This window comes from Microtus oregoni, unplaced genomic scaffold (genome assembly GCF_018167655.1).
Source record: "Microtus oregoni isolate MIOR12 unplaced genomic scaffold, Mior012 000006F_ref0000085, whole genome shotgun sequence".
Lineage (NCBI taxonomy): Eukaryota > Metazoa > Chordata > Mammalia > Rodentia > Cricetidae > Microtus > Microtus oregoni.
This window is the reverse complement of record NW_024543065.1, coordinates 25,286,390-25,298,833: the sequence shown is the minus strand read 5'-3', so window position 1 is coordinate 25,298,833 and position 12,444 is coordinate 25,286,390. Positions and strand designations below refer to the sequence as shown.

General features: G+C 46.1%; 1 protein-coding gene across 2 annotated transcripts in view; it reads right to left on the bottom strand.

Moving 5' to 3' along the window:
• The window catches only part of Lama4 (laminin subunit alpha 4), a 144,085-nt gene that overhangs the window by 84,078 nt on the left and 47,563 nt on the right, over positions 1-12,444 (bottom strand). The window contains exons 5-8 of one of the 2 annotated variants that reach the window (XM_041654188.1): positions 7,959-8,173; positions 5,209-5,283; positions 3,019-3,170; positions 783-893 (exon numbers count right to left, since the gene is read on the bottom strand). In XM_041654188.1, coding sequence (XP_041510122.1) covers positions 783-893; positions 3,019-3,170; positions 5,209-5,283; positions 7,959-8,173 — 553 coding nt within the window. Of the gene's footprint in view, positions 1-782; positions 894-3,018; positions 3,171-5,187; positions 5,284-7,958; positions 8,174-12,444 lie in introns of both variants that reach the window. The other variant, XM_041654187.1, reaches the window with a different exon arrangement.

Sequence of the window (12,444 nt, the reverse complement as noted above, 5' to 3'; positions counted from 1 at the left end):
CTCTCTCTTTCTTTCTTTCTTTCTTTCTTTCTTTCTTTCTTTCTTTCTTTCTTAGAAAACCGTTTAAAACTGGGATATCAGGAAGATGTCCTGTGTTAACTCTCTCTGGGGATCTGGCCTTGATTTATGTGGCCCCTCATGGGTTACTTAACTTTTCAAGGCTCATTGTTGTGACTTGCTTGGCTCACATGGGCTACCTGGGCTCTTCAAGGTGGGTCCTGTTGCTTTAACAGTTTCCTCCGAGATTGAAATAACCTATCCTACACACTCGCTCCTTAGACAGGAGGGTAAACAACTCAGAATAACTTCAGGAAGTCCCTGAAAGTGACCAGATTCTCTGGACCTCCCCTGCCAGAGTGAGCAACAAAAGCTGAGAGTCCCTCTCAGGATCTGAGCTAAGGTGCTAAGGAAACTCAGAGAAAGGAACTACAAAGAAGACTCTGAGACCAGACCAGCTGCCTGAAGAGGCTTAGACCAACCGAGTCACCTGGAAAGGAACCTCTCCAGCCTCTTGAGCTGCCTGAAGGCTGTGCAGTGTGCTCCAGGTTGCCAACTTTGTGAGCTATCACCCACTTTTGGGTGGGCTTTGCTGATGCACCCGTCTTTTGAGTCACTTCTGCTCCTAGTAGTAAGTAACTCCCCAGCCATATTCCTCTAAGTAACCCTAAGAAAACTCAGTAGTTCATCAAGGTGGACTTTGGTGGTATCTGAGGTGAATATATGTGTGTGTTGGGTCTCCTCAGACGTTTTGTCACGCAACAGACGGGACGCCGAACACATACCTTCTCACCCAGCTCTTCCACGTCAGACAGAAGGCTTCTCATGGTGCTCTCAGCGTTGTTGGTCTGGATCTTTCTTAGGGTGTATTGGTTTTCTCTCTCTGACAGCCTGGTCTGTGGAAACAAGGGTTTTCAAAGTTATGAGCCGTTGTGTCCCACCAGTCCTAAAAGATGTTATGTATTTTTAAATTAAACATGTATGGAGTATATTAGTGTGAATTTGTAAATGTGTAGTGTCCACAGAGGCCACAAGAGGGCGTTGGCTCCCTGGAGCTGGAGTTACTGGTGATTGTGAGCCACTCAGCATGGGTGCTAGGAAATTAACTGCCCCTCTGCAAGGAAACTACTCAATCTAAAGTGCTGAGCATCTTCCCAGCCCCAGACACAGGTTCTAAAGAATATTCATGACTTTTTCAGTATAGGAAGATTTAGGTAGATTGTGACTTCTGTTCCTTTCTTTTTGAATATATTATTATTGTATGTATGTGGTTGTTTTGCCAGCATTGTGTCTGTTCACGATGTGCGTGCCACGCCCAGGAGGCCAGAAGAAGGCATCAGATCCCCTGGAACTGAAGTGACAGGCAGTTGTGAACCTCCATGTGGATGCTGGGAATTGAACCCAAGTCCTCTGTAAGGGCAGCCAGTGCTCTTGACCACTGAGCCATCTCTCCAGCCCCTGACCTCTGTTCTTCTTAGAGGATTCCCAGACGGTTGCAGAATTCTGTATAGAGTGGGTCTACAGGAGGGAACCAAAAGCCTGCCGGCTCCACTTAAAGAGCTGAAATACAGGCTGGCGCAAGGAGAGGGCGCCCTTTTCTATTGTCACAAAACTATAACCAGGCTGGAGGTGGTCCTGGGAATCTGGCAAAGTTCAATCTAGTCAGGTCTTAGAGAAACAGGTTGAGTAATCAAGATCAATGAAAATGGAATTTTAGAAATACATTTTCCTCCTTTGGATGCAAGAGATGAATTCTCGTTATTTTGGGTCACGCCCCCCCCCCCCCACTTTGGTATTTTGAGAAGCTTGGCGGAAATATAGCTGTCCTGGGGCTACTTTGGATTAAGCGCTCTTTAATCCTAGTAGAGCCTTGCTGCCAGCCACAGTGACACTCTTGTGAGGTGCACCTTATGGAAAGGGCTGAGTGCGTTCAGCACCCTGGGTCTGGGACACTCCTTTGAGAATTAACGCTCTTTTGTGTCCCAGCAGGGGAGTTTGGGGAATGCTCACTCAGGTTTCGCCCAGTGCTACAGCTTAGGGCATTTATTTTGGTCTGCACTGCACATTTTCAGCCAATTGTGGACATTATTTGACCCCCCCCCCCCAAGAGTCATGAATGCTTAGGTCCTGCTCTGACTACTTTGCATATCCCAGCTCATTGGCTCTCCCCCAATAACTTCCTTCGACGTGAGGAAGCTGAAAAAGCAGACTGAGCTCACATAGCCATGGCTAGAGCTGGGTACAGACAAAACAGTTGAAAGTGTGAGCTCTCAGGCTTTATGCTAGAAAATAGAACAGTTCTGGAACTGAGTCTGCTGACTTTTCACCGAGCTTGTTGATAAAAAACATCTGTTAGCTGTGATGGAGGTTCGTTACAAGCTTAGATAGGTAGACCTTTTTATTTTATCTATTTATTTCATTGATTTCCCCCCCCCCAATTGACTTCCTTTAACTTGTTTCTTTATAGAGGTACGAGAACAAACATGTATGTATACATTTGTGTGGTTGAGGATGTGTGCATGTATTTCAGAGACAGAGAAATTGAGAATGAGAGGGGGAAGGGAGGGAGAGAGGGAGAGAAAGAGAGAGAGAGAGAGAGATTGGAGAACCAAGTGAGAACAAGTGTAAGTGAGAAGGAATTGCTGAAAGGGGTGGGGGAGGTTCTAGGTAAACTCCTCAAAACCCAGCGAATTGAAACGAGAGTGCACTGGGTAGCTAGGTTTGTGCTTGAATAATGAGTGTGAAACTTTGCCAACCAAAGTGTTCTGTGTAGATGCTAGTCTTTTAGTGATTCCATTTCCCATATCCTCTCTTACATAAATGGCCACTTCTGGATGGGGCGTTAGCTCATGGTTGTGGTGAGCTTTTCCTGACTTCTCATGTAACTGGGTGTTACCTACGTTGGGCTTACAGTCTGTAATACAGCCACGGAGCTCAGTGGCCAACGGGACACAGAGTTGCTATGAGGGAACCTGTGGAACTGCCTTGAAAACATAGACAACAGCACAACATCTAGCATACTTTGAGGAGGTGGATGGTGGAGTTCATCTCGTTGATGTGCCTGTGTGCCGCCGCCCCAGAGGACACGCTCAACAGCCCGGATTTGCTCTCTTGGATGGAGAGTGCTGCTAATCGCAGGTCATCAGTCAGGTCCCAGATGCACTTGTCACAGCCTGCAGATGAAACAGGGATGTCATTTCTGCAGAACCGAAAGGCAGCTGGAAGCATATGGCCTTAAGCTGGACCCCCCTGGCTAATGCCATGTTTGTTTTTGTTTCCTGAGGAGATGCTGGGGCCATGTAGGACCAGTCTTTACCAAACCAACTGTACCTCAGGCAGGATTTTTTTTTACTTAAAACATAATGAGAAGCAGGCAGCAGGGACGGGAGGGTAATAGCAACACTAATTGCTGACAGGAAGGAGGAGCATCATGGGATGGGTGGACAAGAAGCCACTCATCTTTTCCTTAGTAGTGGGGCCCGACCCCCTCCACCGGAAAGATTCCATTATTGTCAGCCTTTCCTCTTTGCTTGGTGGCAGCTAGAAGAGCAGGCCAGTGGCCCAGCATCTTTCTTTGCCCACTAGCTTTTCTCAGGCAGTGCGGGAATGCTGCACCTGCCTTTGCCTCCCCCAGGGAGGGCCCGTCTTCTCTCCACGCCCTGCCTCCTGTCTAGATGAACAAGCCCTCAGAGCAGATCTGCAGCGTACAATTTTTGGTTAATGTCATGCATGAGTTGGTTTCCAAGAAAGGAGCCAAAGCTCTGACTGAACCTGGGCATGTTGAAGAGCTGAGCCCCAGTTTCTCATCGCTTCTCATCTTTCACACCGTGATCCCCGCCCAGGACCCAGCAGCCCTCCATGGATACCATCCAAAAGAACACACACTGAGTTCTGCACCGTGTCTTGACCTCTCTTTCTACCTCGCCAGTTCCCATGCTCCTTCTCAGGGGAGCAGCTGCTTTCCGAAGAGCTGGGAAATGGTGGCTAATGGGTTAATGCGTGTTAATATGTTAATTTGTTATTGGAAGGTCAACATAGTACTACCCCTAAGTTCCCTCAGAAAAACGAGTCCCCAGCCTACATTTCAGGCTGCGGAAGATGTTTAGGGCTATGCGGGTACCTGGGTATCCTTAAATGGAGCTGGCCAAGGGACAGTCTAGTTGAAAATTATAGACTTTGCCCTGCAGTGCCTCCCATCTCGGGCATCTTCTAAGATATGATGCACTGGCTGTATTTACTCTCCTGCCCGCGAGGCCTTTGGGACCAATAGGGATACATAATGAGCAAATATTCTTTAAGACAAAAGCTTCGTTTCTCAAGAGTGACAAAGCAATCCAGAAAAAAAAGAAAGGGACCCTGCTTTGTAGGGCCCTTTACTTTACTTCTAGTCACTCTCCAGATGTGGGGCAAGTTGGGGAAGCTACCTCAGTCTCCTGGTGTTTCCCTGTCTACAGGTGTCCTGAAGCACTGTCTGTCCCATTATCTGAGGGCTGGTCAGCCAGTGCAGAGGGAGCTCTGTCCTGGAAGCGTGAAGCTGAGCGTGAAGACCGGCTGAGTAAGATGTCTAAAGTGGAGTGATGTCACCAACAGCTGCCTCCCTGCTGAATGAGAGCAGGACCATCAGGGACCTTAGTACGGGGTCCATGACCCTGGAGTGAATACAACCTTAAATCCAGGCCTGGCTGAGGGCGAAACATTTCCAGGAATCACGTCCGTCTTTACATTTCTTTTTACGACCTTTATTACCCATTTAGTGTGTGTGTGTGTGTGTGTGTGTGCCTGGTACATGTGTGTATTGTGTGTGTGCTTGGTGTGTGGTGTGTATGTGTGTGCCTGGTATATGTGTGCATGGTGTGTGTGCATAGTATGTGGGGTGTGCGTGTGTGTGGTGTGTATATGTGTATGTGGGGTGTGTATATGTGTGTGTCTAGTGTGTGTGTGTATGTGTGGTATGAGTGTGTCTGGTATAGGTGTGTATGGGGTGTGTGTATGTGTTTGTGTGGTGTCTATGTATGTGGTGTGTGTGTTTGTGTGTGCCTCATTGTGCATGTGGAGAATAATTTTGGGGGTCAGCTCTTTCCTTCCACTATTTTGAATTTTTTTTTTTTAACTGCAAATGGCTCTTCCTAACTGAACACCTGCAGCACATTAGAGAAAGTAGGTTAGTCATTCATGTATGGTTATTTTTACTTATGGTTGGGCAGTCCATGCCTGTGGGGAGTTCAAGTCCTTCTTCCAAGCACTCTCCGGTTACGCTGTCACATGGGCCTCCCCCGCAGTTGCACACTGTGGGGAACAAAACCACGAGAGCAGGGAGTTATCGTCGAATGCTTACAACAGGGCCGTCTTTCCATGGTCTCCGGAAACACTGGCTACTGCGGTGAAATCCTTCAGTGGGAATTAACTCATCTTCATGAGTAGGGAGTCTGTGACATCAAGATAATCCTGTCTGTCAGTTCAGTGAAGGCAAGGGGGATGGGCAAAGCTGACCCCAAAGCAAAATGAAATCTCATTTCCTAGGATTCCTCTTCCAGCTCTTTAGGATTCTCTCTCTCTCTCTTTTTTTTTTTTGAAATCTTTTTTTTTTCCTTATAAAAGTGATAAGTGGGGGCTGGAGAGATGGCTCAGTGGTTAAGAGCATTGCCTGCTCTTCCAAAGGTCCTGAGTTCAATTCCCAGCAACCACATGGTGGCTCACAACCATCTGTAAAGAGGTCTGGCGCCCTCTTCTGGCCTTCAGGCATACAGACAGAATATTGTATACATAATAAATAAATAAATATTTTTTTAAAAAAGTGATAAGTGATTTTTTTATTGAGAAAAGGAAAAAAAAAGTTTCCCCCTCCTCCCAGCCTCCCATTTCCCTCCCCCTCCTCCCACCCTTCTCCCCCTCCCCCACTCCTCTCCCCCTCCCTCTCCAGTCCAAAGAGCAGTCAGGGTTCCCTGCCCTGTGAAAAGTCCAAGGTCCTCCCCCCTCGGTAAGCGGAAGGAGGGATAGGATGGTCGGAAGGGGTAGGGTTCTCTTATAACTCAACAGATCTCTAGTTCAGAAAGGCCTGGGAAATTCTCACAAGGAAACAATGGCCACAGAGCCCAGCATTCAGCTTGAAATCGAAAGCCATCCTTTCAGCGCCGAGAGTCTCCAGTGAATCCAACAGCAGGGTTGGTCCCTGCCAGGTGTGAGGGAACAGCCCCAGAGGAGAGAGTGACTAGGCCCAGGAGCAATTCTTGGCTCCCAAGCCTTTGACTCTTGGCAAGACAGATTCCTAACTCCAAATGGGAGGTGTCAGGGGGATGCTAGGAATAGTGCCAGGGAAAGAATTGGGAACATATTTACACGAATGTAAGAGGCTCGAGAGCCCATCATTCGTCTACTGTTGATTTTTCAGTAAAACCTTTTGGAAAAAAAAAGCCAAAATCCAATCTTACTAGACTTTTAATTTTCCAGTAGTTCCCCAGGCAATGAAGGGGAGTGAACCGGCTGTGTGCTTTACCGCCCAGTTACGTTCTGAATCCCCCCTCCCCTTGGAGCTTTTGTGTGCAAGTAAATTTGTAATAATTTAAGAATCCCTAGGCTACCTCTGCTAGCTAGCCAGCCATAAGCTGGAATAGAACTAGGCGTTTTTCCTCACAGAGAAACCACAGAAGATTCACTCCAAGGGGCCCAGCGCTTATTATACTTCAACTGTGTAATGCTCCACAAAACGCAGACTTATTAGAGCCCTCTGTGAGGTCCTGCTCCGTTGCTTCCCACAGCAGTATCAGCTAGGAGCAGCTGCATCTTTATTGTTTAAATAGAGGTTTAGTTAGTGCTATGAGAATAATGATGCCATTTTTCAGGCTTATTTTCCTGCCACACTTCTAATGCCTGACCCTTCTGACTGCACAGTCTTCTGCCTGCCATTGTTTTTAGTATTGTGGTTCTGGAAGCCTTTCTGTTCCTATAGGCTTGTTTCTTTTCACTATGGTCAGATCACAGGTACATCTTTCTCGATAGTAAACTCTTCCCTCTGTAAGTCTTTCAAGCGACTCTTTCAACCAGGGCATTTCCCAGAATGCGTGCTGTAACACTCCCTGCTTCTCTCCTGTCCTTCCTAAAAGTCTCCTAGGGAGAAGAAGCACTAGGGCGGGCGCAGCCCTCCTTCCTCCTGGAGGAAGGCAGTTCACTGCCCGTCTGAAGAGCTTTGTTCTATGCAGCAAAGGTGCTGGAGAAACTAAGGATGAGGAGTGAGCACTTCAAGAAGAACGGAAGTCGAACCATGAGATTTTCCCACCCTCTCTCTGAAGTACTGATTCTGCCCATGGGAGGGAATGTAGAGGGCCCTGTGTGATTCAACCGTGTCTGTGCCTTTGAATGTCCTCTGGAACGTTAGCTTTATTAAGTGTAAGTGAAAGAGGACACAGCTTCCAGAACAAAATAGCTCACTTGAGCCACATCAGATTCCATTCAGTCCCTGGTTGATACAGGTAACTCATCACGATAGGACTTACTTCTTCAATCGAGATCACAAGTATGAACGTAAGAAGTCACTCATGTTGCTGTCTCTTGCTTCAGCTCACTCCACTCACAAGCTAAGGGTCATCGATTGCCTATTTGAAAATGTCTAACTTTGGTAAATGTTGATGTGCCGTCTGTATATTGCCCTAGACCAGCAGTTCTCAACCTGTGGGTCATGCTGCATATCCGATATCCTGCATATCATATATCTACATTAGGACTTAGAACAGTAGCAAAATTGCAGTTATAAAGTAGCAATGAAAATAGTTTTATGGTTGGAGGTCACCACAACATGAGGAACTATCTTAAAGAGTTGCAGCATTCAAGAGTTGTGAGCCATTGCTTTAAATGAGTATCAGGAGGACACTGGGAATATTCCCTCAACAAAAATTCTTTACCTAAATTCAGTTCTGACAGAGAGCAGTGTTACCTACATAGCTGGCTGAGTGTTTTAAAGCCTGTACCTGCACAGTTCTTGGCGGTCCTGGCGTCTCCGAAATAGCCAGGAGCACAGCGCTCACACTTGAAGCCTGTGGTGTTTCGTAAGCAGTTCCTACACTGGCCAGTGATTTCATCGCAGTCTTCAAAGATCAGGTTGGGATCCGAATTACCACTGCAGTCACACTTCTTACAGGTGCTTCCAATGAGTAAGGGGTTTCCATAGTAACCAGGAGCACATCTGAAAGTGTTAAACATGCCAGCTATTTAGCATCCATAGTTACTTCATCACTATGCTTAAAAAAATCTTTCCTACATAGAAGAAATACATAGTGAGTGTTTGTAGATCCCGCCTGGATTCATTCCAGTTCTCCCATATTATTAATATGACCAGAATTCTAAACATTATCGTTGCTTATTTATTTGCATGTTTATTTTGATTCTTTGTTTCCCATACATCCCAGGCTGATCTTGAATTCATGATCTATTCTTCAGGCCCCAAATGCAGCAGCGTCTTGGTTGAATTAGTGTGAGGGCACTGTTGGTGGTCTTGGGGACTGGTCTGCATAGCTGACATGTGATGGGTGGGGTCACCTTTGCTAAACGTCCAGTAATAGAATGCATCAATAGGACACAGCTGAGCAATATCCTGGCCAAAATGTTAGTGGCACCTCTACTGAGAACCGTCACCCCCTGTCCTGCCATCATGAATTGTTCAAGGAACTTAGTTTGAGCCAATCATTGCTGAGCATTCTCCTAGCCCAAAGTATCTGATTTGGGAACAATTCTGTTAAAGCTGTCTTAGTTAGGGTTACTGCAGCTATGATGAACCGCCATAAAATAAAGTCATGGAGGAAACGATTTATTTGGCTTCTACTTCCATATCATAGTCTATCCCTGAAGGAAGTCAGGACAGGAACTCAAGCAGGGCTGGAACTTGGAAGCAGGAGCTGATGCAGAGGCCATGAAGGGGAGCTGCTCACCAGCTTGCTTTCCCATGACTTGCTCAGCCTGCTTTCTTACAGAAACCAGGACCCCCAGTCTAGGGATGGCACCACCCACAATGGGCTGGCCCCTCCCCCACCGATCACTAATTAAGAAAACACCCTTCAACTGGAGCTTCTGGACACATTTTCTCAACTGAGGTTCACTCCTCTCAGATGACTCTAGTTTGTGTCAGGTTGACATGAAACCAGCCAGCAGAGAAGCTCAGGCTAGACCCTTGTTTGAATGCCATAGAAGGGCAGCAGGCTAGGTCCTTAGCTACCGGCAGCCATCTTGTGATAGAGCAAAGGCAGCTTGAACAGAAAGTGGGTGGCAGAATTGGAGAATACCAGAAGTAAACAGAGTAGAACCCAGATTGCTATTCTTCCTGGTGCTTTAGTATGTGAACTAATAGAGACCCAAGTGCATATACCTCAATCTACTGGGGAGGAATGAGTTAGTGTCTATATCATAGCAACTTTTAAGGAGGTGGAGACCAACTCTCTTCAGCCATCACTCATGAGCCACACTGGGTACCCTGGGTGAGGTGTTCTCTGCCTGGAGGCAAAGATATCTGCTTCTTTTTTCCCCAAAGTGACCCTGTTTTGAGAGTAAGGACTTCTGGCCTCATTTAAGGGGGCACTTGCCCAAAGGCACAAGTCATTTATTACCAGGTTATTAGCCTTTGGGGGACAAAGGACTTGGGCTGGCAGATCATATTTTTTTAAATTAATTAATTAATTAAAGATTTTTGTCTCTTCCCCGCCACCGCCTCCCATTTCCCTCCCCCTCCCCCAATCAAGTCTCCCTCGCTCGTCAGTTCAAAGAGCAATCAGGGTTCCCTGCCCTGTGGGAAGTCCAAGGACCGCCCACCTCCATCCAGGTCTAGTAAGGTGAGCATCCAAACTGCCTAGGCTCCCACAAAGCCAGTACGTGTAGTGGGATCAAAAACCCATTGCCATTGTTCTTGGGTTCTCAGTAGTCTTCATTGTCCGCTATGTTCAACGAGTCCCGTTTTATCCCAGGCAGATCATATTTTTGAAGGAAAAAGTAGGAATTTGGATTTCGATGCAGGATTGCATTTTTAGAGCATATGCCAAGGTTAAACTACAGGTGTTTGCTGGGTAATAATGGACTGTCCTTTGCTGTAGGGCCTACAGCTAGATTAGGGAAGAAGGGGCAAAGAGGAGCTGAAGGCAGCATGGGAGGGGCTGGAAGAAATGTGGTCACTTCTTAGTGGAGCCGAAAGCCAGGCGAAGGATCAGTTCTCATGGAAAAGGAAAAATAGAGAAATCTAGGGGCGGATTCTGAGTGTGAAGAAATGGTATTGACCACTCTCAGAATGGGACAGAGACTGTAGAGGGATGTGGCAGGATAGGTTTGGGGTGATGGCCTCCAGAGTGGACCACAGGGAGGACTTTGCAAAGAAATCAACCATCAGGGCAGTGATAATAAGATACTGTATTTTGGGGAGATGGTCTCCAAAGGGGATCATAGGGAGGACTTTCCAAAGAGATCAACCATCAGGGCAATAATAATAAATTACTACATTTTAAAAAGTTTCCTTTTGAGGCAAGAGAGCCCTGATTCAGAGCATTTGAAAAGCAGATCAATGAGTGCAAGCAAATCACACATAATCAATCCCAGGGCCCTCGAACCCCATTACTGTGTAACACATGGTGCATGACTCTCAGTCTTTTTCTCAAGCTGGTTTCTCTATGTCCATCTTTCGGTGGAGTTGTAACGTTGGTGTCTGTCAGTCTTTATGTCCTTTGTTTGAACCATGTTTCAGAGCTGCTCTGTTGTTAGCTCTTTCAGTTCCCACTGACGGAGGGAGACCACTCACACCCGGCCGTCTGAGGCTGCGAGGCTAGTCACCTCTGTTTTCTAGGATCACACGGGAGGTCACAACTCAAGGCTCAACCCTTCCAGCCCTGATATTCCTTCTGTTGCTCTACCCTGTACCAAACTGCTGCTGCTGCTATGAATGAATAAAGTCACCCAACAGAGGGACAATTCATGTCCCTTTTATGTAAGATATATGGGGGGGGGGGTGGGCAGGAAGAGGAAAACACAGCTCCTGTTCTGAGAGAACAGGAAATGAATTAAATATAATATAATGTTCTCTACAAGTCAATGAAAAGACAAGGATGAATGTGAGTTCTATACTCTACAAAGAAACACCCTGAGAGGAAATGTCCAATAAGTTTTGTTATTCATATTTCCTTATGTCTTTGTGCCTCAGATTTCTAGGCCTTTGGTCTTCCAGCCAGCATAAATTATTCATCTATGGAGCCTGTAGCTGGATTGAATTTCTATTATTTGCTGCAGTTCACCTACAGAAAAATATTAGACTTGTTGGTTCATTGAAATTGGATTCAGATCTACTTCAGCGGGCAGCTGGGAATCTTGAGGGCTTGGGTGAAAGGATGTGCTTGCCTCATGGAGGCCAGATGCCAGTTCCTTTGTTTCCTTCTTGACTCCATTCCATCACTATAGGTTGCCTCCTGGCCTTCCAGAAAAGGGAAACCAAGGGGGACCTGGAGATGGCTCAGTTGATAAAGTGCTGACAGTGTAAACATGAGACCTGAGTTTAATTTTCAGAGTGCACATAAATTAAAGGAGATGTGCATAATTCTGGTGTGGGAAATGGAGATGGGGAGATGGTTGGATCTCACTGGCCAGCTTGCGTAGCTGAATTAGCAAAATCCAACTTCAGTGAGAGACTGTCTCAAAACATAAGGTAGAAAATTATTGAAGAAGACACCTGACCTCCACATTCGTGTGTGTGTGTGTGTGTATACATACATTCATATATGCGTGTGTACACAGGTGATACACACACACATACAGAGGGAGGGAGGAAGGAAAACAAGATTTTGTGTCCTGTATTGGAGTCTTGATCACAATGGAAACCAATGAGTTTCAAGACCATCTTTTGGTTTAGAGTCAGCCCTGAAGTTACAGCCTAAACTTTGGACCCTTATGGACTTAATGGAGCTAACATACAAATGTTTTCCTTATTTACTGTCTCCTTTGAAATCCCACATTTACAGATAAGGAAGCCAACATGGATAAACTGACGGTCCATTCCATGCTGGATTAGCCGTCTTGCATTTAACAAATCAACTTCTTTGTTTTGCATTTTTTTTTTTGTTTTTTGTTTTTCGAGACAGGGTTTCTCTGTGGTTTTGGAGCCTGTCCTGGTACTAGAGAGAAAGAGAGGCCAGCCAGAAGGAGAGTAAGAAAGACATGCTGGAGAGGTAAAGTCATGATCCTTGGGGCACCATGTAGATGAATAGAAATAGGTCACTTTGAGTTGTAAGAGCTAGTTAGTAATAAACCTGAGCTGTGGGCTGAACATTTACAATTAAAATTAAGACTGAGTGGTTATTTGTGAGCAGGCGATTGGAACAGGAAAACTGCCTACAAAGAGTCACAGTGGGTAGCTGCATTTGGTCTACATTACTTAGTAGGGTAAGAGACAGAGTAAGCAAAATGTATTTATGTTTTAGACCTTTCATTTGG